The 26788-nt window shown below is 33.6% G+C and overlaps 1 protein-coding gene and 2 non-coding genes across 7 annotated transcripts; all 3 read right to left on the bottom strand.

Moving 5' to 3' along the window:
* Positions 1–1233: 1233 nt before the first annotated feature.
* On the bottom strand, positions 1234–1340 carry LOC136234281 (small nucleolar RNA R71). The gene has a single exon (XR_010691172.1). It is a non-coding gene; the product is annotated as a small nucleolar RNA R71 (small nucleolar RNA).
* Positions 1341–9178: 7838 nt separating this feature from the next.
* Positions 9179–9285, bottom strand: LOC136234291 (small nucleolar RNA R71). The gene has a single exon (XR_010691182.1). It is a non-coding gene; the product is annotated as a small nucleolar RNA R71 (small nucleolar RNA).
* Positions 9286–19519: 10234 nt separating this feature from the next.
* On the bottom strand, positions 19520–23731 carry LOC136232172 (uncharacterized). Of its 5 annotated transcripts, none has more exons than XM_066021212.1 (6): positions 23220–23609; positions 21943–22080; positions 21615–21680; positions 21438–21518; positions 20820–21258; positions 19520–19746 (listed from the first exon to the last, which is right to left on the bottom strand). In XM_066021212.1, exons 4-6 carry the CDS (start codon positions 21505–21507, stop codon positions 19740–19742), a joined length of 516 nt encoding a protein of 171 aa, XP_065877284.1. In that variant the 5' UTR covers positions 21508–21518; positions 21615–21680; positions 21943–22080; positions 23220–23609; the 3' UTR covers positions 19520–19739. The 5 variants fall into 5 exon arrangements, 2 of the variants coding, with proteins under 2 accessions (XP_065877284.1, XP_065877283.1); XR_010690356.1 differs by lacking the exon at positions 19520–19746 and adding an exon at positions 23616–23731 and having other exon boundaries at positions 19842–21258; positions 23220–23373; XR_010690357.1 differs by lacking the exon at positions 19520–19746 and adding an exon at positions 23616–23731 and having other exon boundaries at positions 19842–21258; positions 23220–23262.
* Between the last annotated feature and the right edge of the window lie 3057 nt (positions 23732–26788).

Below are 26788 nucleotides of genomic sequence, written 5' to 3'. Positions count from 1 at the left end.
ATTTAATATGGTTCTCTTAACTTATATGCATAAATGAACATTTAAGTTTCATTAATTACTCATAAATCAATTTATTATACTTTAATTCAATTTATTAAGGTAAAACCTTTGGTTTTCCTTGGAATTAATGACATTTATTTAAGTTTTAAGTGCAGGAACACATCATATTAAGTTCAGGAACCATTTTCTCAACAAAAATTACATAAACCATGTCAAAAGGCACCAAAATAGGCATTTTTACCAATTCTCTACCGAGAATTTATTAATTCTCGGTATGAGCAGCAACTTTGGCAAGATTTCAAGGCGAATATTGCCTGAAATTCGCGTGCCGCGGCCGTGGCTTTGCCATTCGCGGTCGCGACACGCATATCTTTTGCCCTTTTCAATCCGATTTTAACTCTAAATTTTGCCTATTCCTATTCCTATTCTACCTATTCACCTACCTATACAACACTATATAAACCTACCTCTTACACAAACCTCACATCACCTCTATTTTTACCCAATCCCTTACTCTAAACTCTTCCCCAAAAATCTACTTTTTGTCTTCCCAATTTATTCACTCCAATTTCTATCCTCTTTTCTATTCAATCAATCCCATATTCCAAACCCCCAAACTCATCTTCAAGCTTTGCTTTCTCTCTCAATTTCTTCTTCTTCTTCTTCTTCTTCTCAAACCCTAAACACACAAAACACAATCACCATAGTTAGGACTAAGCGTGTTGGTAACAAGCCCGCCGTTACGGAAGCTAATCGCCTTCGGGTTCAATGTGGAGCTTATTTTGACATCTATTCGGAGGAAGAAGCCGCTTGTTTCAAACATTTTTCTCAAGACCGACCGCCAATTTGTTGATATGCACTTCTTAGACTTCCATTCGGTAAGAGCATTAAATTTCTCTACTCGAATTGATGCCTTTATTGAAGCATTGGGTTGGCAAGCGTTCGTTAATATGCGTTTTCCGCGTATTAATGAATATGTTGCAAAATAATGTAACGTTTTACGGGTTACCTAACGAAAATCGTAATACCCATTTGACAAATTTCTTAGAAATTTGTGACACTTTTAAAATTACTGATGTAACTGCAGAAGCAATCAAACTTCGCCTTTTTCCTTTTACTTTGAAGGATCGAGACAAAGAGTGGTTAACTTCTATGCCAGCCGCATCAATTGAGACTTGGGAGCAATTAGCCCAAGCATTTTTATCAAAAAAATTTCCTTTAGCAAAAACCGCAAGAGTCATTAAAGAGTTAACATCTTTTTCTCAAAATGATAATGAAACTCTTTATGAGGCTTGGGAACGTTTTAAAGAACTTCAATGTTTATGCCCACACCACCAATTGCCCGCTGAACTTTTAATGCAAACATTTTATAATGGACTAAATCCTACAACTAGAGGTTCATTGGACGCTATGTCTGGAGGGTTATTCATGAAGAAAACATCTGCCCAAGCAAGAGAACTTTTAGAGGAAATGGCAATCAACAACAGTATGTGGCCCGCGGAACGTGGACACATACCAGTAGTGAAACCATCATCCTCAACAACATCATCAGTTAAAGGTATAGTGAACCTTGATCCAGTAGCGATGTTGCAAGCCCAATTTTCTGCCTTATCGCACAAAATTGATAGGTTTATGGCACCGTGTGATCCTAATGGTCAACCAATCCAAACAGATGTGGATTACGAAGGTATGAGTGAAATTGAACAGGTAAATTTTGTCCAAGGACAAAACCAAACTAATAACCCTTATTCCAATACATATAATCCTGGATGGAGAAATCATCCTAACTTTAACTGGAGAGACAATAATAATGCTAATGCTAATCAAAATCGTACTACTAATTATCAAAATCAATCAAGAGATTCGATTAGCACTTTATCTTCTAAAATCGACAAATTCATTGATGCGATGAGCGGAAAAATAAGTAATCACGACGATGGTTTTAAACGGATCGAGAATAAATTCGATCAGCTTATTAAAAACCAATCATCTAGCATCCATAATTTGGAGATTCAAATTGGACAACTCGCTAAATCAATTCCATCCCGCAAAGAGGGAAGTCTTCCAAGCCGTACGGAAGAAAATCCGAAAGAGCATGTTAAGGCTATCACTCTTCGTTCAGGGAAAAATTACTTAGGCCCGGAAATGCCCGGAAATTCGACTTTACCTGGAACTGATTTACCAAAGCCCAAAGAAGATACATTAAAACAAAAAGATGCACCAATTGACTCTAGTAAAAAAACTTTTGTACCCAAACCACCTTTTCCACACAAAGTCCGCAACAAGGACTATGATAAACAACTTTTAACATTTTTAGACAAACTTAAAAATTTGCATATTAATTTGACATTTATGGATGCGATTACGCAAATTCCCAATTATGGAAAATTCCTCAAAGATTTAATTTCAAAGAAAATCAGTTGGGAAGGAATTTCATCCATTTCACTAACTGAAGATTGTAGTTCGATTGTGTCAAGCAAATTTGCCCACAAAACTCAAGGATCCCGGATGTTTTACCATTCCGTGTAAATTGAGAGATATTGAATTTTCCAGTTGTCTCTGTGATTTAGGAGCAAGCATTAACTTGATGCCATTATCTATTTTTAATAAGTTAGGCTTAGAAGAAGACATCAAACGTACCAATATGGTTTTGCAATTAGCGGATCAAACACTAAAAGACCATACGGTATAATTGAGGCTGTTTTAGTTAAAGTTGACAAATTTATTTTTCCTACCGATTTCGTTATTTTAGATTTTGCTTATGATGTAAATTGTCCGCTAATCTTTGGTAGACCGTTCATGAACACGGGACGTGCTCTAGTTGATGTGTCGGAAGGGAAAGTAGTTTTACAAATAGGAGATGATAAGATTGAGTTTGATATGAACCAAGCAATGAAATATCCTATGGAAGATTTTGCTTGTATGAAACTTGATTTAATTGAAGAATGTGTAAATGACATTGTTCAAAAAGAAGAAATAATAGAACCTATAATGAGTGAGGAACTAGAAGATAAGGACCCAGAACCTTTGATTCGTGAAGATGGACCAGTTCCGCCTTCAATTGTAGTTCCACCTAAATTAGAACTTAAAGAATTACCAAGTCATTTGAGGTACGCTTTCTTAGGCGAAGGCGATTCTCTACCTATTATTATCTCTAACAAACTAACACAAGTCCAAGAAGAGAAATTGAAAGAAGTTGTTAGAAATAGGATAGGAAGCATGGGTTGGCAAATTTCTGACTTAAAAGGTATTAATCCAAGTATTGTGATGCATAGAATTCATTTAGAAGAAGATAAGCCACCTAAAGCGGATAGGCAAAGACGCCTAAATCCGAACATGAAAGAAGTAGTAAAAAATGAGATTACTAAACTTCTTGACAATGGAATCATTTATCCTATTTCGGATAGTGAATAGGTTAGTCCTATCCATTGTGTACCTAAAAAGGGAGGCATAACAGTTGTAAGGAATGAAGAAGGTGAATTAATACCTACGCGAACCACCACTGGTTGGAGGGTTTGTATAGATTATAGAAATCTAAATAAAGCAACTAGGAAAGATCATTTTCCTCTTCCTTTCATTGATCAAATGATCGAAAGGATAGCTGGTCATGCTTTCTACTGTTTTCTTGATGGTTACTCCGGATTCTTTCAAATATACATTTACCCGGATGACCAAGATAAAACAACCTTCACATGTCCTTACGGAACATTTGCATATAGAAGAATGCCCTTTGGTCTATGTAACGCACCTGCAACATTTCAACGTTGTATGACTGTAATTTTTAATGATTTCATTGAAGATATCATGGAAGTTTTTATGGACGATTTTTCAGTTTATGGAGATTCTTTTGATTCGTGCCTAGAAAATTTGGATAAAGTTTTGTCTAGGTGTGAAGAAACAAATTTGGTATTAAACTGGGAAAAATGTCATTTCATGGTTGACGAAGGAATTGTTTTAGGTCACAAAATATCTGAAAAAGGATTAGAAGTAGATAGAGCAAAAACCTCAGTAATAGAGAAATTACCCCCTCCAACTACTGTTAAGGGAGTAAGATCATTCTTAGGACATGCTGGTTTTTACAGAAGATTTATTAAAAAAAATTCTGTAATTTTCAAACCACTTACTAATTTACTCATGAAAGATTCAACCTTTGATTTTAACGAAGAATGTGTTAAAGCGTTCGAAACATTGAAAACAGCTTTAGTCAGTGCACCTATTATTGCTAAACCCGATTGTGATCTACCATTTGAAATTATGTGTGATGCAAGTGACTTAGCTGTCGGATGTGTTTTAGGTCAAAGGAAAGATAAGAAACTTCATGTCATTTATTATGCAAGTCACACACTTTCCGGTGCACAATTAAACTACACCACAACAGAAAAAGAAATGTTAGCCGTAGTTTTTGCATGTGACAAGTTTAGGTCATATTTATTAGGTTCAAAAGTTATTATTTATACTGATCATGCAGCATTAAGATATTTATTTGCTAAAAAGGATGCAAAACCACGTCTAATTAGATGGGTTTTATTGTTGCAAGAATTTGATATAGAAATAAAAGACAAAAAGGGAGTTGAAAACCTTGTCGCCGATCATTTATCGAGACTTGAAGATGAAAACGGTCCTATAGGTGAAACTACCGGTATACGAGATGATTTCCCTGATGAACACCTCTATCAAATAAAAAGTGCCATGTCACCATGGTATGCAGATATTGCTAATTATCTTGCAGCCAATATTGTTCCGGAAGGATTAGATTTCCAGCAAAAGAAGAAATTTTTCTTCGATATTAAACAATATTTTTGGGAAGATCCCTTTTTGTTCAAGACTTGTGGTGACGGGATAATTAGGAGATGCGTTGGTGAAAATGAATACGAATCCATAATGTCGGAATGCCATTCTAGTTCTTATGGAGGACATAATGGAGTTAACAAGACAGCTGCTAGAATATTTGAAAGCGGTTTCTTTTGGCCTACGATGTTTAAGGACGTCCGTTCATTTATTACTCGTTGTGATAAGTGCCAAAGAACAGGAAATCTAGGAAGGAAAGATGAGATGCCCCTCACAACCTTATTAGAAGTTGAAGTCTTCGATATATGGGGAATAGATTTCATGGGACCTTTTCCCCCTTCCAATGGTAAAACTTACATACTAGTCGCCGTTGATTATGTTTCGAAGTGGGTTGAAGCAATTGCAACCCCGACAAACGATTCTAAAGTTGTCTTTAATTTTCTTGACGATATATTTTGTAGATTTGGTTGTCCAAGAGCTATCGTTAGTGATGGCGGTACTCATTTTATAAACAAGAGTTTTGAAACACTTATGAAAAAATATGGAGTACGCCACCGCGTATCAACGCCGTACCATCCTCAGTCAAATGGTCAGGCGGAGATATCAAACAGAGAACTCAAATGGATTCTCGAGAAAACAGTTTCATCTTCTAGAAAAGATTGGTCTTCTAAACTCAATAATGCGCTATGGGCATACCGTACTGCATTTAAAACGCCAATAGGAATGACTCCGTACCGTTTAGTGTATGGTAAGGCATGTCATTTGCTAGTCGAATTAGAACATAAAGCCTATTGGGCTATTAGAGAACTAAATTTTGATTTACGACAAGCAGGTAAGAAACGTTTGCTCCATTTGAATGAGTTAGATGAGTTACGTCATCTATCTTAAGAAAATGCAAAGATTTATAAAGAAAAAGTGAAAAAATGGCATGATTCCAAAATTAAAGTCAAACACTTTAATGTTGGGGATAAAGTGTTGTTATTTAATTCACGACTTCGTTTATTTCCAGGAAAACTTAAGTCCAGATGGTTAGGACCATATTTAGTCGTCAAAACATTCGATTACGGTTCTTTAGAACTGGAAGGTCCTACCGGAGTTTGATTCAAAGTTAATGGTAATCGATGTAAAATCTATTACGAAAATATTTCCCAACTAGGAATTGAATTCGTAACAAGATTATCTGATATATGAATTATTCAGTTTATTTTACACAGTTTATTTTATTTTATTGTTTTTATGATTTTGTTTATTTTATTTTATTTTATTTTTATTTTTTCCAAAATTCCATTTTTATAATTAGATGACTTTATGTTATGATTTAAATGCATAAAATATTTATATTTCATGATTTTAGATTTATTTTTAGGAAATTAAGATGAATTTGAAGTTTCTGGCAATTCTCTGCCGTGAATTTAGAATTCCCTGCCGAGAATCCCTTTATTTAAGAATGTCACAAACAGGTTCGGATTTCTCTGTTCATACCGAGAATTTTTAAATTCTCTACCGTGAATCAGAAGGTAGCTTTGATGCCTGATTTCCGCAAGGAAATCAGCGTGTCGCGACCGCGGCTTTGCCATTCGCGGTCGCGACACGCGTGTTTTCTGCACTATCAAGTCTGAAACACTCTCACCCTTTCGACGAACCTCTTGGCAATTGAAACATTAAGTTTTTTCATTCCCGAAAGGTGCAATTTATACCTTTTCATAATTAAAACGATACCTCTTTTCATCTTAAACTCTTATAAATTAGTCTTAGAGGATTCAAGTTCTGTTACAATTCTTTTCATCTTTGTCAGAACTCTGATTTTCTTCGCAAACACCGTCCTTTGCTAAAATAACACTAACTTTGCACCATGCCTACCAAATACAAATCACCTAGGCACAATGCTGCCTCAATCAACAAACGCCCAGACTTATCCAAGCGATATGGGGCGCCTTTTCCTATCTTCAATCACGATGAAGGTAGGCGTTATTGGAATCACCGTTACAAATTCTTCACCGGAATGTTGTATATGGATGAATTTCTTAATAGCCAATTAGGCATTTCTGATGACATGAGCCGCTATATGGAGCGCCTAGGGTGGACAAAATTCGCCCAAATGCGATTTCCAATAATAGGCGACTGGATACTCGAATTCTTCTGTACCGTGCGTTTTACTAATAAACGACGAGTACGTCTCAGTTTTCGTCGAGAAGGCAAAATCTTCACTTTCGGCTATCCCGAGTTGCATGCTTGGTTTGGTTTTCCCCCGAGGGATACAATCAAACGTCATCCTGGACGAGACATGACATCCTCGGACATTTGGAGAATGCTCACTGGATTCTGGCGATTCAATTCAAAACTCGCCTATAATCACTCTTTTCGCTCCAACTCCATGCTGTATCTACACAAATTTCTGTGTCACAGTTTATTCGGGCGCACATTCAGTAGTGTGGTCTGTGACACAGATTTGTATGTTCTTGGAGATATATTCCAGGGCAATGCAGTGGATTCTTCCAAAATTCTGATGGAAGGTCTTGTCGCCGCTTCTCGATCCAAAGATAAGAAGATTGGGTTCGGCAATATAATATGTGGAATAATTCTCGGTTCAAAGGGTACCATTGATGTTCCCTGGAGTGATGATGAATTCTTCCCAACAATTGAGTATGAATTTCTCGAGCACGAAGGACTTGTGAAACGTGTCTTTCGAGCAGGGCCTCAATTTTTGTCTGCACCAGAACGTGAAACTTTCGTGCAGTTTCAAATTGATCGTATTAAGGCCAGAAATATCCCGTTAGATAGGGATGAATATGTAGAATAGTTTCTGTTTTTCATTTTTTATTTTTTTTGTATATGTTTTGTTTTGTTTTAATTATTGGTTTGTTTTCATTATTTGTACATATGTTACGATAATAAAAATCTTATTTAGTTCAATTCTTAATTTTTATCCATTTGATCCATAATCTATACTTAGCATATTTCATATGGGTACTTTCTAATTTTTCATAATCAAATTAAGATAAAAAGGATTCACTTGAACAAATATGGTTTTCTATTTTTCCACACGTATATCCACATTTAATCCACTTTGTAACTCAATTTATTTTTAATGAATTAAGTTATCATTTAATCAATTCAATTCATGTATTAAATATGTATTACCATGCACTTATTATGCATTTAATATGGTTCTCTTAACTTATATGCATAAATGAACATTTAAGTTTCATTAATTACTCATAAATCAATTTATTATACTTTAATTCAATTTATTAAGGTAAAACCTTTGGTTTTCCTTGGAATTAATGACATTTATTTAAGTTTTAAGTGCAGGAACACATCATATTAAGTTCAGGAACCATTTTCTCAACAAAAATTACATAAACCATGTCAAAAGGCACCAAAATAGGCATTTTTACCAATTCTCTACCGAGAATTTATTAATTCTCGGTATGAGCAGCAACTTTGGCAAGATTTCAAGGCGAATATTGCCTGAAATTCGCGTGCCGCGGCCGTGGCTTTGCCATTCGCGGTCGCGACACGCATATCTTTTGCCCTTTTCAATCCGATTTTAACTCTAAATTTTGCCTATTCCTATTCCTATTCTACCTATTCACCTACCTATACAACACTATATAAACCTACCTCTTACACAAACCTCACATCACCTCTATTTTTACCCAATCCCTTACTCTAAACTCTTCCCCAAAAATCTACTTTTTGTCTTCCCAATTTATTCACTCCAATTTCTATCCTCTTTTCTATTCAATCAATCCCATATTCCAAACCCCCAAACTCATCTTCAAGCTTTGCTTTCTCTCTCAATTTCTTCTTCTTCTTCTTCTTCTTCTCAAACCCTAAACACACAAAACACAATCACCATGGTTAGGACTAAGCGTGTTGGTAACAAGCCCGCCGTTACGGAAGCTAATCGCCTTCGGGTTCAATGTGGAGCTTATTTTGACATCTATTCGGAGGAAGAAGCCGCTTGTTTCAAACATTTTTCTCAAGACCGACCGCCAATTTGTTGATATGCACTTCTTAGACTTCCATTCGGTAAGAGCATTAAATTTCTCTACTCGAATTGATGCCTTTATTGAAGCATTGGGTTGGCAAGCGTTCGTTAATATGCGTTTTCCGCGTATTAATGAATATGTTGCAAAATAATGTAACGTTTTACGGGTTACCTAACGAAAATCGTAATACCCATTTGACAAATTTCTTAGAAATTTGTGACACTTTTAAAATTACTGATGTAACTGCAGAAGCAATCAAACTTCGCCTTTTTCCTTTTACTTTGAAGGATCGAGACAAAGAGTGGTTAACTTCTATGTCAGCCGCATCAATTGAGACTTGGGAGCAATTAGCCCAAGCATTTTTATCAAAAAAAATTCCTTTAGCAAAAACCGCAAGAGTCATTAAAGAGTTAACATCTTTTTCTCAAAATGATAATGAAACTCTTTATGAGGCTTGGGAACGTTTTAAAGAACTTCAACGTTTATGCCCACACCACCAATTGCCCGCTGAACTTTTAATGCAAACATTTTATAATGGACTAAATCCTACAACTAGAGGTTCATTGGACGCTATGTCTGGAGGGTTATTCATGAAGAAAACATCTGCCCAAGCAAGAGAACTTTTAGAGGAAATGGCAATCAACAACAGTATGTGGCCCGCGAAACGTGGACACATACCAGTAGTGAAACCATCATCCTCAACAACATAATCAGTTCAAGGTATAGTGAACCTTGATCCAGTAGCGATGTTGCAAGCCCAATTTTCTGCCTTATCGCACAAAATTGATAGGTTTATGGCACCGTGTGATCCTAATGGTCAACCAATCCAAACAGATGTGGATTACGAAGGTATGAGTGAAATTGAACAGGTAAATTTTGTCCAAGGACAAAACCAAACTAATAACCCTTATTCCAATACATATAATCCTGGATGGAGAAATCATCCTAACTTTAACTGGAGAGACAATAATAATGCTAATGCTAATCAAAATCGTACTACTAATTATCAAAATCAATCAAGAGATTCGATTAGCACTTTATCTTCTAAAATCGACAAATTCATTGATGCGATGAGCGGAAAAATAAGTAATCACGACGATGGTTTTAAACGGATCGAGAATAAATTCGATCAGCTTATTAAAAACCAATCATCTAGCATCCATAATTTGGAGATTCAAATTGGACAACTCGCTAAATCAATTCCATCCCGCAAAGAGGGAAGTCTTCCAAGCCGTACGGAAGAAAATCCGAAAGAGCATGTTAAGGCTATCACTCTTCGTTCAGGGAAAAATTACTTAGGCCCGGAAATGCCCGGAAATTCGACTTTACCTGGAACTGATTTACCAAAGCCCAAAGAAGATACATTAAAACAAAAAGATGCACCAATTGACTCTAGTAAAAAAACTTTTGTACCCAAACCACCTTTTCCACACAAAGTCCGCAACAAGGACTATGATAAACAACTTTTAACATTTTTAGACAAACTTAAAAATTTGCATATTAATTTGACATTTATGGATGCGATTACGCAAATTCCCAATTATGGAAAATTCCTCAAAGATTTAATTTCAAAGAAAATCAGTTGGGAAGGAATTTCATCCATTTCACTAACTGAAGATTGTAGTTCGATTGTGTCAAGCAAATTTGCCCACAAAACTCAAGGATCCCGGATGTTTTACCATTCCGTGTAAATTGAGAGATATTGAATTTTCCAGTTGTCTCTGTGATTTAGGAGCAAGCATTAACTTGATGCCATTATCTATTTTTAATAAGTTAGGCTTAGAAGAAGACATCAAACGTACCAATATGGTTTTGCAATTAGCGGATCAAACACTAAAAGACCATACGGTATAATTGAGGATGTTTTAGTTAAAGTTGACAAATTTATTTTTCCTACCGATTTCGTTATTTTAGATTTTGCTTATGATGTAAATTGTCCGCTAATCTTTGGTAGACCGTTCATGAACACGGGACGTGCTCTAGTTGATGTGTCGGAAGGGAAAGTAGTTTTACAAATAGGAGATGATAAGATTGAGTTTGATATGAACCAAGCAATGAAATATCCTATGGAAGATTTTGCTTGTATGAAACTTGATTTAATTGAAGAATGTGTAAATGACATTGTTCAAAAAGAAGAAATAATAGAACCTATAATGAGTGAGGAACTAGAAGATAAGGACCCAGAACCTTTGATTCGTGAAGATGGACCAGTTCCGCCTTCAATTGTAGTTCCACCTAAATTAGAACTTAAAGAATTACCAAGTCATTTGAGGTACGCTTTCTTAGGCGAAGGCGATTCTCTACCTATTATTATCTCTAACAAACTAACACAAGTCCAAGAAGAGAAATTGAAAGAAGTTGTTAGAAATAGGATAGGAAGCATGGGTTGGCAAATTTCTGACTTAAAAGGTATTAATCCAAGTATTGTGATGCATAGAATTCATTTAGAAGAAGATAAGCCACCTAAAGCGGATAGGCAAAGACGCCTAAATCCGAACATGAAAGAAGTAGTAAAAAATGAGATTACTAAACTTCTTGACAATGGAATCATTTATCCTATTTCGGATAGTGAATAGGTTAGTCCTATCCATTGTGTACCTAAAAAGGGAGGCATAACAGTTGTAAGGAATGAAGAAGGTGAATTAATACCTACGCGAACCACCACTGGTTGGAGGGTTTGTATAGATTATAGAAATCTAAATAAAGCAACTAGGAAAGATCATTTTCCTCTTCCTTTCATTGATCAAATGATCGAAAGGATAGCTGGTCATGCTTTCTACTGTTTTCTTGATGGTTACTCCGGATTCTTTCAAATATACATTTACTCGGATGACCAAGATAAAACAACCTTCACATGTCCTTACGGAACATTTGCATATAGAAGAATGGCCTTTGGTCTATGTAACGCACCTGCAACATTTCAACGTTGTATGACTGCAATTTTTAATGATTTCATTGAAGATATCATGGAAGTTTTTATGGACGATTTTTCAGTTTATGGAGATTCTTTTGATTCGTGCCTAGAAAATTTGGATAAAGTTTTGTCTAGGTGTGAAGAAACAAATTTGGTATTAAACTGGGAAAAATGTCATTTCATGGTTGACGAAGGAATTGTTTTAGGTCACAAAATATCTGAAAAAGGATTAGAAGTAGATAGAGCAAAAACCTCAGTAATAGAGAAATTACCCCCTCCAACTACTGTTAAGGGAGTAAGATCATTCTTAGGACATACTGGTTTTTACAGAAGATTTATTAAAAAAAATTCTGTAATTTTCAAACCACTTACTAATTTACTCATGAAAGATTCAACCTTTGATTTTAACGAAGAATGTGTTAAAGCGTTCGAAACATTGAAAACAGCTTTAGTCAGTGCACCTATTATTGCTAAACCTGATTGTGATCTACCATTTGAAATTATGTGTGATGCAAGTGACTTAGCTGTCGGATGTGTTTTAGGTCAAAGGAAAGATAAGAAACTTCATGTCATTTATTATGCAAGTCACACACTTTCCGGTGCACAATTAAACTACACCACAACAGAAAAAGAAATGTTAGCCGTAGTTTTTGCATGTGACAAGTTTAGGTCATATTTATTAGGTTCAAAAGTTATTATTTATACTGATCATGCAGCATTAAGATATTTATTTGCTAAAAAGGATGCAAAACCACGTCTAATTAGATGGGTTTTATTGTTGCAAGAATTTGATATAGAAATAAAAGACAAAAAGGGAGTTGAAAACCTTGTCGCCGATCATTTATCGAGACTTGAAGATGAAAACGGTCCTATAGGTGAAACTACCGGTATACGAGATGATTTCCCTGATGAACACCTCTATCAAATAAAAAGTGCCATGTCACCATGGTATGCAGATATTGCTAATTATCTTGCAGCCAATATTGTTCCGGAAGGATTAGATTTCCAGCAAAAGAAGAAATTTTTCTTCGATATTAAACAATATTTTTGGGAAGATCCCTTTTTGTTCAAGACTTGTGGTGACGGGATAATTAGGAGATGCGTTGGTGAAAATGAATACGAATCCATAATGTCGGAATGCCATTCTAGTTCTTATGGAGGACATAATGGAGTTAACAAGACAGCTGCTAGAATATTTGAAAGCGGTTTCTTTTGGCCTACGATGTTTAAGGACGTCCGTTCATTTATTACTCGTTGTGATAAGTGCCAAAGAACAGGAAATCTAGGAAGGAAAGATGAGATGCCCCTCACAACCTTATTAGAAGTTGAAGTCTTCGATATATGGGGAATAGATTTCATGGGACCTTTTCCCCCTTCCAATGGTAAAACTTACATACTAGTCGCCGTTGATTATGTTTCGAAGTGGGTTGAAGCAATTGCAACCCCGACGAACGATTCTAAAGTTGTCGTTAATTTTCTTGACGATATATTTTGTAGATTTGGTTGTCCAAGAGCTATCGTTAGTGATGGCGGTACTCATTTTATAAACAAGAGTTTTGAAACACTTATGAAAAAATATGGAGTACGCCACCGCGTATCAACGCCGTACCATCCTCAGTCAAATGGTCAGGCGGAGATATCAAACAGAGAACTCAAATGGATTCTCGAGAAAACAGTTTCATCTTCTAGAAAAGATTGGTCTTCTAAACTCAATAATGCGCTATGGGCATACCGTACTGCATTTAAAACGCCAATAGGAATGACTCCGTACCGTTTAGTGTATGGTAAGGCATGTCATTTGCTAGTCGAATTAGAACATAAAGCTTATTGGGCTATTAGAGAACTAAATTTTGATTTACGACAAGCAGGTAAGAAACGTTTGCTCCATTTGAATGAGTTAGATGAGTTACGTCATCTATCTTAAGAAAATGCAAAGATTTATAAAGAAAAAGTGAAAAAATGGCATGATTCCAAAATTAAAGTCAAACACTTTAATGTTGGGGATAAAGTGTTGTTATTTAATTCACGACTTCGTTTATTTCCAGGAAAACTTAAGTCCAGATGGTTAGGACCATATTTAGTCGTCAAAACATTCGATTACGGTTCTTTAGAACTGGAAGGTCCTACCGGAGTTCGATTCAAAGTTAATGGTAATCGATGTAAAATCTATTACGAAAATATTTCCCAACTAGGAATTGAATTCGTAACAAGATTATCTGATATATGAATTATTCAGTTTATTTTACACAGTTTATTTTATTTTATTGTTTTTATGATTTTGTTTATTTTATTTTATTTTATTTTATTTTTATTTTTTCCAAAATTCCATTTTTATAATTAGATGACTTTATGTTATGATTTAAATACATAAAATATTTATATTTCATGATTTTAGATTTAATTTTTAGGAAATTAAGATGAATTTGAAGTTTCAGGCAATTCTCTGCCGTGAATTTAGAATTCCCTGCCGAGAATCCCTTTATTTAAGAATGTCACAAACAGGTTCGGATTTCTCTGTTCATACCGAGAATTTTTAAATTCTCTACCGTGAATCAGAAGGTAGCTTTGATGCCTGATTTCCGCAAGGAAATCAGCGTGTCGCGACCGCGGCTTTGCCATTCGCGGTCGCGACACACGTGTTTTCTGCACTATCAAGTCTGAAACACTCTCACCCTTTCGACGAACCTCTTGGCAATTGAAACATTAAGTTTTTTCATTCCCGAAAGGTGCAATTTATACCTTTTCATAATTAAAACGATACCTCTTTTCATCTTAAACTCTTATAAATTAGTCTTAGAGGATTCAGGTTCTGTTACAATTCTTTTCATCTTTGTCAGAACTCTGATTTTCTTCGCAAACACCGTCCTTTGCTAAAATAACACTAACTTTGCACCATGCCTACCAAATACAAATCACCTAGGCACAATGCTGCCTCAATCAACAAACGCCCAGACTTATCCAAGCGATATGGGGCGCCTTTTCCTATCTTCAATCACGATGAAGGTAGGCGTTATTGGAATCACCGTTACAAATTCTTCACCGGAATGTTGTATATGGATGAATTTCTTAATAGCCAATTAGGCATTTCTGATGACATGAGCCGCTATATGGAGCGCCTAGGGTGGACAAAATTCGCCCAAATGCGATTTCCAATAATAGGCGACTGGATACTCGAATTCTTCTGTACCGTGCGTTTTACTAATAAACGACGAGTACGTCTCAGTTTTCGTCGAGAAGGCAAAATCTTCACTTTCGGCTATCCCGAGTTGCATGCTTGGTTTGGTTTTCCCCCGAGGGATACAATCAAACGTCATCCTGGACGAGACATGACATCCTCGGACATTTGGAGAATGCTCACTGGATTCTGGCGATTCAATTCAAAACTCGCCTATAATCACTCTTTTCGCTCCAACTCCATGTTGTATCTACACAAATTTCTGTGTCACAGTTTATTCGGGCGCACATTCAGTAGTGTGGTCTGTGACACAGATTTGTATGTTCTTGGAGATATATTCCAGGGCAATGCAGTGGATTCTTCCAAAATTCTGATGGAAGGTCTTGTCGCCGCTTCTCGATCCAACGATAAGAAGATTGGGTTCGGCAATATAATATGTGGAATAATTCTCGGTTCAAAGGGTACCATTGATGTTCCCTGGAGTGATGATGAATTCTTCCCAACAATTGAGTATGAATTTCTCGAGCACGAAGGACTTGTGAAACGTGTCTTTCGAGCAGGGCCTCAATTTTTGTCTGCACCAGAACGTGAAACTTTCGTGCAGTTTCAAATTGATCGTATTAAGGCCAGAAATATCCCGTTAGATAGGGATGAATATGTAGAATAGTTTCTGTTTTTCATTTTTTATTTTTTTTGTATATGTTTTGTTTTGTTTTAATTATTGGTTTGTTTTCATTATTTGTACATATGTTACGATAATAAAAATCTTATTTAGTTCAATTCTTAATTTTTATCCATTTGATCCATAATCTATACTTAGCATATTTCATATGGGTACTTTCTAATTTTTCATAATCAAATTAAGATAAAAAGGATTCACTTGAACAAATATGGTTTTCTATTTTTCCACACGTATATCCACATTTAATCCACTTTGTAACTCAATTTATTTTTAATGAATTAAGTTATCATTTAATCAATTCAATTCATGTATTAAATATGTATTACCATGCACTTATTATGCATTTAATATGGTTCTCTTAACTTATATGCATAAATGAACATTTAAGTTTCATTAATTACTCATAAATCAATTTATTATACTTTAATTCAATTTATTAAGGTAAAACCTTTGGTTTTCCTTGGAATTAATGACATTTATTTAAGTTTTAAGTGCAGGAACACATCATATTAAGTTCAGGAACCATTTTCTCAACAAAAATTACATAAACCATGTCAAAAGGCACCAAAATAGGCATTTTTACCAATTCTCTACCGAGAATTTATTAATTCTCGGTATGAGCAGCAACTTTGGCAAGATTTCAAGGCGAATATTGCCTGAAATTCGCGTACCGCGGCCGTGGCTTTGCCATTCGCGGTCGCGACACGCATATCTTTTGCCCTTTTCAATCCGATTTTAACTCTAAATTTTGCCTATTCCTATTCCTATTCTACCTATTCACCTACCTATACAACACTATATAAACCTACCTCTTACACAAACCTCACATCACCTCTATTTTTACCCAATCCCTTACTCTAAACTCTTCCCCAAAAATCTACTTTTTGTCTTCCCAATTTATTCACTCCAATTTCTATCCTCTTTTCTATTCAATCAATCCCATATTCCAAACCCCCAAACTCATCTTCAAGCTTTGCTTTCTCTCTCAATTTCTTCTTCTTCTTCTTCTTCTCAAACCCTAAACACACAAAACACAATCACCATGGTTAGGACTAAGCGTGTTGGTAACAAGCCCGCCGTTACGGAAGCTAATCGCCTTCGGGTTCAATGTGGAGCTTATTTTGACATCTATTCGGAGGAAGAAGCCGCTTGTTTCAAACATTTTTCTCAAGACCGACCGCCAATTTGTTGATATGCACTTCTTAGACTTCCATTCGGTAAGAGCATTAAATTTCTCTACTCGAATTGATGCCTTTATTGAAGCATTGGGTTGGCAAGCGTTCGTTAATATGCGTTTTCCGCGTATTAATGAATATGTGGTGGAATTTTTGGTCACTTTGTCCATGAACAAGAAGAAAACTTCAATTTCTTTTAGGAATAATGGTATACCTTACACCATTAACTATGAAGCAATGGGAAATATGTTTGGTTTCCCTACTTCTGATTTTTATGATAAGCCTAAAGATTTTGATAATGATGCGGTTTGGCAAACTCTTTCGGACCAAGATTATTTTAATTCAAAAAACACTTCAAGCAAGTTGATTAAGGACAATTGTGTGTTCTTCTTTCACAAGTTTTTGAGTTTCTCCTTGTTTGGTCGTGTTGAGAGTTCTAAGGTTCAGGTTCGGGATTTATATGTTTTGGATAGTTTGCTCAAAGGCTTGCGGATTGATAGCATTGGCATAATATTTGATAATTTGTTCCGTGCTTCGAGGGCTAGTACCATTCAAATCCCTCTTTGTAATTTTATCACCGGTATTGTGTTGGGAGCTCGGGGTGAATTGGCCGACTATGACATGTCCACCTACCGTGGGTATGTTCCGCTTTTGGACATCTCGGCTCTTGAGCGAGCTCATTTATTGCTTCCCCAAGGACCTCCCGTCTTTATTTCATATGCTACCCGAATTGCCCATCTTCGTGGCACTATGGGTGGTGGCGCTTCAAGTTCTCAATTTGTAGGTACCGAAGGCGGCGGAGATGCGGAAGGAGAGGAAGATGAACCACCGGCTCAAGCACAACCCCAAGCACCTCAAGCGGAGGATGATCCGGTAGATTTGCGGAGGATTTTGGACCAAATCAATTCCAACAATCGTCAAATGAATTTAAGAATTGATGATTTGGTTGACAACAATATGGTGATGAATGACAACCTCAACCTTTTGAGGCGTGAACATCGTTCGACTCGGCATCGGATGTTTTCCTTTTTCCGGCGCCGCAATGTGGAGACGTCACCTACACCTCCCGATTCACCACCTCAAGCTTAGGTTGTTTTCCTTTCATTTTATTTTTATCTTGTTATATTTGGTACAATTTTCATTTTCTTATGTTTGGTACATTTTCTATTTTTAATTTTATGTTGAATGTTTCATTTCCTACAATTTCAATCTTTGTTTCGTATGCCTTATTTCGTATTTATTTGTTATGTTTTCTCCATTTTTGCACCAATGAGGACATGGTCCAATTTAAGTGTGGGAGGAGATATACATATATCATTTCCATATATACGAATAAATGCTACGAAAATATTATTTTGCAAACAAATAAATGCAACACATTTTATTTTACAACACTAATATATTGCAACACATTTTTCATTTTTCATATGTTCATAAATTAATCATAAGTTAATATGATTATTTGTTTAGGTTATTATTATCGTTAGAAATAATATTTCTATACGGGTACTATTTTTCAAATTTTTTTTACAAATCTCCGTTACGATTTTAAGAAAATTGTCTCGAGTGAATGTATTTAAGTAAAAAAATTCTTTATTCAATTTCTATTTTTATATCATGTAATTCATGATAGAATAAATCTTATTTTAAATTTTCAATTAGGTTTATAGGCATTAAATTGAACTAACAATTTTAGCTCGGTTTGATTTCGTCTTACATTAACACCAATTGAAGTTTTTAAGGAAACTTTAGCCATAATACATGTTGAATTTTAAAGTCAATATAGGATGAATGTGCTATTTTTCTTTTTCCCAAGTTACAATTTCATGTTTCATATTAATTAATCAATTAGTTGAATTCTTAACTTTTGGCCACGATTGAGACCACCCTTATCACAATCGAGATATGAAAGGGAAGAAAATTAAGTACCGTTTACTTTTGGCCACGGTTGCGACCACCCTTATCACAATCGAGGTATGGAAGGAACGTTTAAAAAATAATAATAAGCGTGTATAAGTTTAAAGTAACGATTGCGTCCACCCATGGCATGGTCGGTACCTCTTAAGCAAACACAAAGCAATAAAATACGTATAAGGTTACGGTTGAAACCACCCTTATTTCGGGCGTAACCAAGCAAATAAAAACAAGTACTTATTCATTTTAATATATCTTATATATTAGTTTAGGTTTGGGAAAGAAAATTTTGTGCTTTGAAATGCCTTGAGATGAAAGACTCAAAAACATGCGTGCTTACATTGTCCCGAATGCTTCAATTCAAAATTGGAAATACAAGACGAATGATATATCGTATTTATACTAAGTTAGTTTGATATTTTGCGTATAAATTTGTCATGCGAAGTTAGTCTTTTCGGCTTAACTAATTTAAGAGATAAATACCAAGATATATGTTTTATTTTCATAACGAGATTAGTTAAAAAATAAATTCAGTGAAATTTTGCTCGGGACTAGCAAAAGATTAAGTGTGGAGATTTGTTAAGCCCAAAATATACCTAAAATATCATCAATAATTACATCAATATTGCTACGAATTTATGCTATTCATACCTATTTAGAATACTTTTACTCTCGAATATGTTTCTTTCGTGCAAGGTACATAAATATTTGGTAAAATCCAAATATGAGTAAAAAGAGCTCAAAAATAGAAGAAAAGCCCTACAAAAGGAGTCAAAGACGACAGAAATTAATAACGCTAAATCGAGGACATGAACGAAAGCTGAAAAACCGAAAAAGCTTCGTGCCGTGACCGCGGCCCCCGCTATTCACGGTCGCGACACGCGTCCGTCAGCCATTTTTCCCTTCGTCCGAAGTACAATTGATGCTCCCCCATTCTCGGTAGAGAATTTAATAATTCTCGGTACGAGCAGGAGATTTTAGAGCCTAGTTACACACTTTCGTTTTCGACGAAACGCGATCGTTCGGGTGGATAAAGACGTCCTTTCGCAGTGGACACGATCCTTCACAACGGACACGACACTTCAATCAAGACTCTTCAACATCTATAAATAAAGAGTTGATGGAGAGTTGAAGATAACAATGATATAGAATGTTATATGTGTAGAAGAAAGAGATTAGTGTAGAATTTATGCAGAAATTCCGAATCAAGTGATTCAGGAGTTAGATTTCGATTCTGTTCAAAAGCAATATGATGTACACACATTGTTTACAAAATAATAACAAATTCAGTAGCGTTTAGACATTGTTCCAGTTTAGTTTACATTTTGGTAGTGGACCGACCCAGTCTCTATTACGAAGATTCAGCGAGAAGATTGAGTAGAGGATTCGCCCCTGAGCCTGACAAACTCTAACGAAACCCAAGGAAAGGATTGACAACCCGTTCACTTGCACGCCGTCGAAGAATTCAATGCTCCATGTTCTCTGTAAACTTGTATCAATTTATATTTCATCTAATAAAGTCCGTTCTATTCGATAGATTTTTATGCAGCACTTATGGTAACCAATCCACTAAAGTGACTGCTGGTGTTTTCATTAAAACGTATTTAATCCAAAATCTTTACAAGGAAACTTTGTTGAACACTTAAGCAAATTATTATCTCGGTAGAGTTTTAATTTGATTAAGGGCAATTATCCCGGATAAGGGTTTTGTCGCGTTCAAAGCCAATTAATTAGAGGTTCCGTCATTTATTTCATCTTTATAATTCATACAAAGTTTAAAGTTGTTTTCTTTGCTTAATGCAAACGAATATACTTGTTTACTTTTCTAAAGTACTAAAACGTTCCTGTTTTGCAAATTTATTTTTAATCAGATATTTTCTAACATCTTCACATTCTAATCTAACTCTTATTCTAGCAATTTCAAAACCAAAACCGATTAAACGATTTTTTCCATATTATAAACCTTAAAGTAATTTTAACCGATTGTAAATAAGTTTTGTTAAAAAACATTCCCCGTGGGATCGATATCTTTTATTACTACAAGCGTATACCGTGCACTTACGGAAATCGCTCAACAGTGAAGTGCCAAAAAAATATTTAAAAATACACTTATATATTATTTGGTGAATAAAACCATAAATTACTTACAAAAATAAAAAATAATATAACAGGATACCTTATAGCGCCGGCTCTGTTTGAAACCTCATTTTCTGAATCATAAATATACAGTTGTGCAAACTTCAGATTTGATCCAGATTCTGGCATGAGACTTCCAATCATATGACAATTTTGGCCATGAAGTCTAAATACGTAAGGACCATTTCCATTATTCACAGATGTATCGATCTTACCACCCATTGAGGTAAATGAGAACATCATATTATAACTCCGAATATTCTCTAAGAAATTATTACTTCTACTATCAACCCGAAATAGTAGATTTTTTAACGTAGCAGGTGGATCTTTCAGAAATGGAATTTTGACTTTACCAGCACCACAACAAAGTGAAAATAAAGGCGTAGCACTATTTCGATCCTTGTGAATTCGTTCTTGATACCACATTAGTGCACCACAAAATGAACATGCAAAATCTGGATCGCCCATATCCAAAACATCTAAATTGGAAAAGGTAAAAAATAAAATAAAATATAATAATAATTATATTAATCTAAACTAATAATAGAACACAACAATAAAAATTTAATCATAGAATAATAAAATTTTATCAAGTCTAAAACCAAATTATGTGTTAGTTAATAGATCATAAATTAATTTATAACATCAAATTTTATACCATTATTATTTTGTAGATCATTGAGCATTATATTGTTACCATCAATAACTTGTTCAAATGTTGAGTTCATTATAGAGGAAACTGCAAAAAAAAATCATAATTAATATAAAAAAATTTTATTACTCAATCGATATCTATACATGTATATATATATATATATATATATACACTTTTTACCATTAGCACTGTCTTGAAGGTGAAATCTTCTGTTATTATTTTCGTCAATATGATTACTACTGTAAGCTGCATTGGAATTATCACGTTAAAATTTTAAGAGATAAATATTATTTTAATCATTTTTTTATTTGTAAATTTTAAAATTTATGAGATCCTTAAAAATTGTAGTGACTCTAAAAATATACCAAGATAAAAAAACTATTTGATTGATTTGAATATTTTATTTTTCTACATATTTATTCAACATACTATTGTTCAAATTATATGAGTTGAAAAAATAAAAAATATTTAATGATTGGTAACAAATAATTCAATGATTAAAAATTACCTCCACCAACACCATGGGACCTTGGAAGCTTATTAGGAAATCGTCTTCAATCATTTTGTTCTTCCTTTTCAACCTTGCTAGACGTGCTTGTGAACCCAATTCATTGCCCAAATTAAAATTAGGATTATTTTCATCCATCTATATAAACCACGTTAAAGTTTATATCAATAGTGGTAATATATCAATAAAGTAAAATAGAATTAAGAATATTACAATAAAGCATTCAGAATAAAAATTAAATGTTTCGGTTTTATTAGACTTAAGTTTTTTAAGTATGAATATTATAAAAATGTCTAGATAAAAAATGTATTTAAATTAAATTAAATAGAATTAAGGATCTTATAAATCAAATCAGAAAACCAAAAAGTAACTATAATATTAGCGATCAATAACAGAATAAAAAATTAGAATTTAAGAATGTGGAACAAAATTATAAATAAATTCGAACTTAAATGAAGTGTTTGATTCCTTATAGGAATATGATTTTTATATTATTTCTAATATTAACATATAGAAGACTAAATGGATTATTGAAAAAGTGTATATTACGCTAGAAATACTTGGTTCCTTTTAGGAATATAATTTTATATTATTTATAATAGTAATGGTATATTCTTGATATTATCAAAATCAATAAAGTAAGCTATCTACTTGTAGTATATCCCAGACCACACTAATAATTTTATAGGTAAAATTAATTAAAGAAATACATTTTTTTTGTAATCGAACCTATAGCAAATTTGAAACTTTTTTTAATATCGTAAAAAAATTTAACAGTTTTTATTATTAACCCATTGTATTTTTTTTTGTTATTATCCATATGGTATTATTTGAACAGGGTTTAAATTGATTTTTCTTAAAACATTATAGTTAAGTTTGTAATTATATTGAAATAATAGGAGTTAATTTGCACTTCTGTTGAAATATTAGGAGTTAAAATTGGCACTTTATTCATTCTTTTTAATAAAGGTTCAAATTGACTCTTAAAATTGATATAAAAATTCAATTTAGTCCAAATCAATCTTTATGTAACAATTCAAATATTAAAGTGTGTCTTAACCATGATCAAATAAACAATTGAATTAAAAAGATGGGGTGAAATTGAATTAAAAAAGATGAAATTAACCCACTAATTACGCCATCTAGTATTTTTGTCATATTACTAAATAAATTCAACCCCGCCATTGGAAAAGATGAAGCAGGCGGTTGAGATGGAAAATTGGGGGTTTTCATGAAAAGTGTGTATTTTTGAGGCATGCACTAGGGATAAACTTTACCTTCTCGGTAAAAACTCTCCCACAGACTCCACTGATACTTTCTCTGCCATTGTTGTAGAGAAAAACAGAAAAAAAGAACGATCAAATTGAGGAAGACGAAGATTAGAACACTGTTTTTTTCTCTTATCCAGAGCTTCACTCAACTGCTGAAGCCCTAAGTTTGATTAGGAAATTGCGAAAATTAAGCAAAGATTGGGGGAATTACTAATTAAAAAGGGAAGAACTAAAGGATGAAAATAAAAGGGTAATTAATAGGAAGAGAAGAGAGAACAGATCAAAGATCTTTCTTCCAAAATTGAAGAACAATAATTAATTAAGGAAGTGAGAGCAAGAGATAGAAATATAGAGTCAACAAAATAATCCATGAGAGAGGCTGAGAAAAAACTTTGAGAATACCTGAAACAGATGCAGAGCTAGAGCTTCAAATTGTTTTAAAAAAATTAAAAAACAAATGTATTTAAAGAGGATGAGTTAGTGGCTGGATCGGAGAAGTAATTGTATGAGGTAGAGTTCTAATTGATTACCATTTAGAGATTGTACTTGTGCTGGAAGTCTTAATAAAATTTATATTTAATAATATTAAAATAAAGAAGTTGTTATATATGGATAAATTATACACTTTCGTAGAACCTATCTATTAATGTGCTTTGCTAAGCAAATATTGATAATGTACTTTTTCATTATCCATAGCACAATTAATTAAAAATAAGTGTTTGATTCCTTCTAAATAAATAAATTAAATATTTCATTTGTTTTTTTGTAAAATTAATTAAATAAATATAAATGTTTTGTAATTGAATCCATATAAAATTTTAAACTTTATTTAAAATCGTAACACAATTTAACAGTTTTTTTAGAATGGAGTGTTGTTTTTTTTTTTTATAGTTTAGGGATCTGATTGATGGTTTTAATAATTTAAGGTTTTAATCGACATTGAAGTCGTAGTTTAGGGATCCAAATGGATATTATACCTTTTTCTATGGGTACAAATAATTAAAGAAAGGGTTAAGGTGTAAAAATACCCCTAACATTTTGGGTCAGGAGCAAGTTTACCCCTAACGTCTAAAATTATGCAATTTTAACCCTAACATTAGAGGTTAAAAGCAATTTTATCCATAACTTTAGAAGTTAAGAGCAATTTTACCACTAACGTCTAAAATGGTGCAATTTTATCCCTTATGTTGGTAAAATTGACCAAACTTATCAATGTTATGGGCAAAATTGCTCTTGGCTACCAATATTAGGAAAAAAATTGCACCATTTTAGATGTTATGAATAAAATTACCCCTGATCCAAAATATTAGAGTATTTTTACACCTTAACCCTTAAAAAAATACAAACATATGTTATGATGGAACCTAGCCGATTTTAAATTTTATTTAAAATTCTAACAAAATTTAACAGTTTTTTTTTATGTTTAAAATTCTCAACTATTTAATAAAGAAACTCATTCATTCAAAATATTTCATAAAAATGAAAATAAAAACTATTGTAAAAGAAAAAGTAACATCCGGAAAACTAAATGAATTTCTTAAAAAAAACAAAAAACAAAACTAAATCCATCAAGCATCCTCTTCAATTTTGATTTTTTTCAGCGACACTTTACTGGTGGAAAATCCATCTTCGATATAAATAGTCTCATCATTTATTCCAACGTCAATAGTTCGCTTTCCGTTTGAAGTAGTCGATGTTACTAAACTGTTTTCTTCATCGCATACACCACCAATAGATTCCTTAATTCACAACAAACAAATTATAGTTAATTGGACGAATAATGAAATATTTTGTCAACCTAATAACCCATTGATAAGTAAAAGAATTGAAATTGAAATTTTCACTTTTTAACTTTAAAATTAGACTCACAATATTATCATCACCATCTATACTGAATGCTTGTATTATTCCAGTGTCGTTGGACATTTTAACAATCCTATATGTTGAGAATCCTTCTTTGAGATTGAATTTAGTGATTTCAATCTTGAAAACATATTTGTTATCCAAAAAAATGTTCAAGGCTTCCGGATAAACTTCAGGATCATCATCCTAAATCCATTGAGAAGCAAAAATTAGATTATATCATTCAAAGTAAAATCTAATACAATACATAATACCTTTGTTTGGCTCGAAATGAGATCTAAAGCACTTTTTCCAATCAACTGGGCAGCCTCATGATCAAACAAAACAAAGCTAGCACTTGAACTATCATCAACAACACAAAATTGAATCTTGTACCTATAAATTTATTTTATTTGGTATTAGATATGCATATCACAAATTATCGTAGCTTTTGTCTAAGTTCTACTTTTTTATTAGCAAAGAAAGATAGATTTTTAAGAGAGAATTCAATTGTTTGTATTTTTATATCCAACTTACCTCGGGATAACGAATTTAACAACTGTTCCGCATTTACCGCACCAATATTTGTCATCTTCTATCTTAACTTTCTTTCGGCATTTACTGCATGATATATAATACCAACCGTATGTTGTCTCAATGTTATGCACAATTGCCATTACAACACAAATACACTCCTACATGTAATAAAAACCAAATTTAGTAGTATAAAATAACATGGAATAGTAATGGTAAAAACCGAAATTCATTAATTTTTCACAAAATTTCTACAATTTTTTTATATATCAATAGATTGAACTTTTTATTATCATTTTTAAATTTATAAATATACTATTAAAACTATAATAGTTTGAAATAAAAACTAATCAAATTTAATTTATAGTATATACCTCAGTGGAATCCAATATATTGCTCAAAGTTTTTCTTACACCGGACAATTGGAAATCATTAGTTGTAGTGCTGATATTGCTGGTAGAAAAATGACTTATTATGGATGAGTCATATCTATCCTCCTTTAAGCTGTTCAATATATGTTCCAAAAATAATTTCGAATAAATTTTGTTAGCGATAAGTTTAAATGGGAATGGGAATAAAAATAAACATTTAAATTGGAAAACTAAAAAGCCACCTTTGTTTAAATGTGACAATCTCATCAATATGATCATTGTGTAGAAGTCTTGTCTGATAAAGCGTATTGGATATTTTTAATGCATCTAAGAATAAACTTATTTAATTAGATTTCGAATAAACTTATTTAATTATATATATAAACATAGGTGCAGGCTACAATTACTTTGTTGAGAAACAAAGTAAGAGTTACTTTGCCTAATTTACCGTCCATCACAGTTAGACTTAATATAAACCATTCAATTATTCTAAACGTATTCAGTAGATTTTACTGGTTACCTTTTCTTCCAGTCTTAAGACTTTTCTCTTCAATTTTTATTGCCACGCCTCTTCCTCTCTAACTGACCTTTTGTTTCTTCCTCTCCTCTACACCTCCATCTTCAACATTCAACTCTACCGCCAAACATCTCCATCTTCTACGTTCGACTTCAGCGCCAAAACTCCAGTAATTATCAAGTTTTGGAACCCCATCTTCATCTTCCATCAATCTTTAGAACCAAAGCTTTTACCCCTCCTAGGAAGAAATTCGCCGGAATAAAGAGGGTTCGACAATGAATACCACCGCGACTGGAGGTTGAAGCAAAGTT

The sequence above is a fragment of the Euphorbia lathyris genome, chromosome 6 (genome assembly GCF_963576675.1).
Source record: "Euphorbia lathyris chromosome 6, ddEupLath1.1, whole genome shotgun sequence".
NCBI lineage: Eukaryota > Viridiplantae > Streptophyta > Magnoliopsida > Malpighiales > Euphorbiaceae > Euphorbia > Euphorbia lathyris.
This window is presented reverse-complemented; position numbering and strand designations above follow the sequence as displayed.

Bases quoted from the DNA above. Each gene is read 5' to 3' on its own strand.
- LOC136232172 (XM_066021211.1), bottom strand. From the start codon at position 21,507: ATGAACTCAACATTTGAACAAGTTATTGATGGTAACAATATAATGCTC. The intron at 21,259-21,437 runs GTATAAAATTTG...TTTCCAATTTAG, and splicing joins TGATCTACAAAATAATAATG to ATGTTTTGGATATGGGCGAT. The intron at 20,126-20,819 runs GTATCCTGTTAT...ACAAGTTTACAG, and splicing joins AACAGAGCCGGCGCTATAAG to AGAACATGGAGCATTGAATT.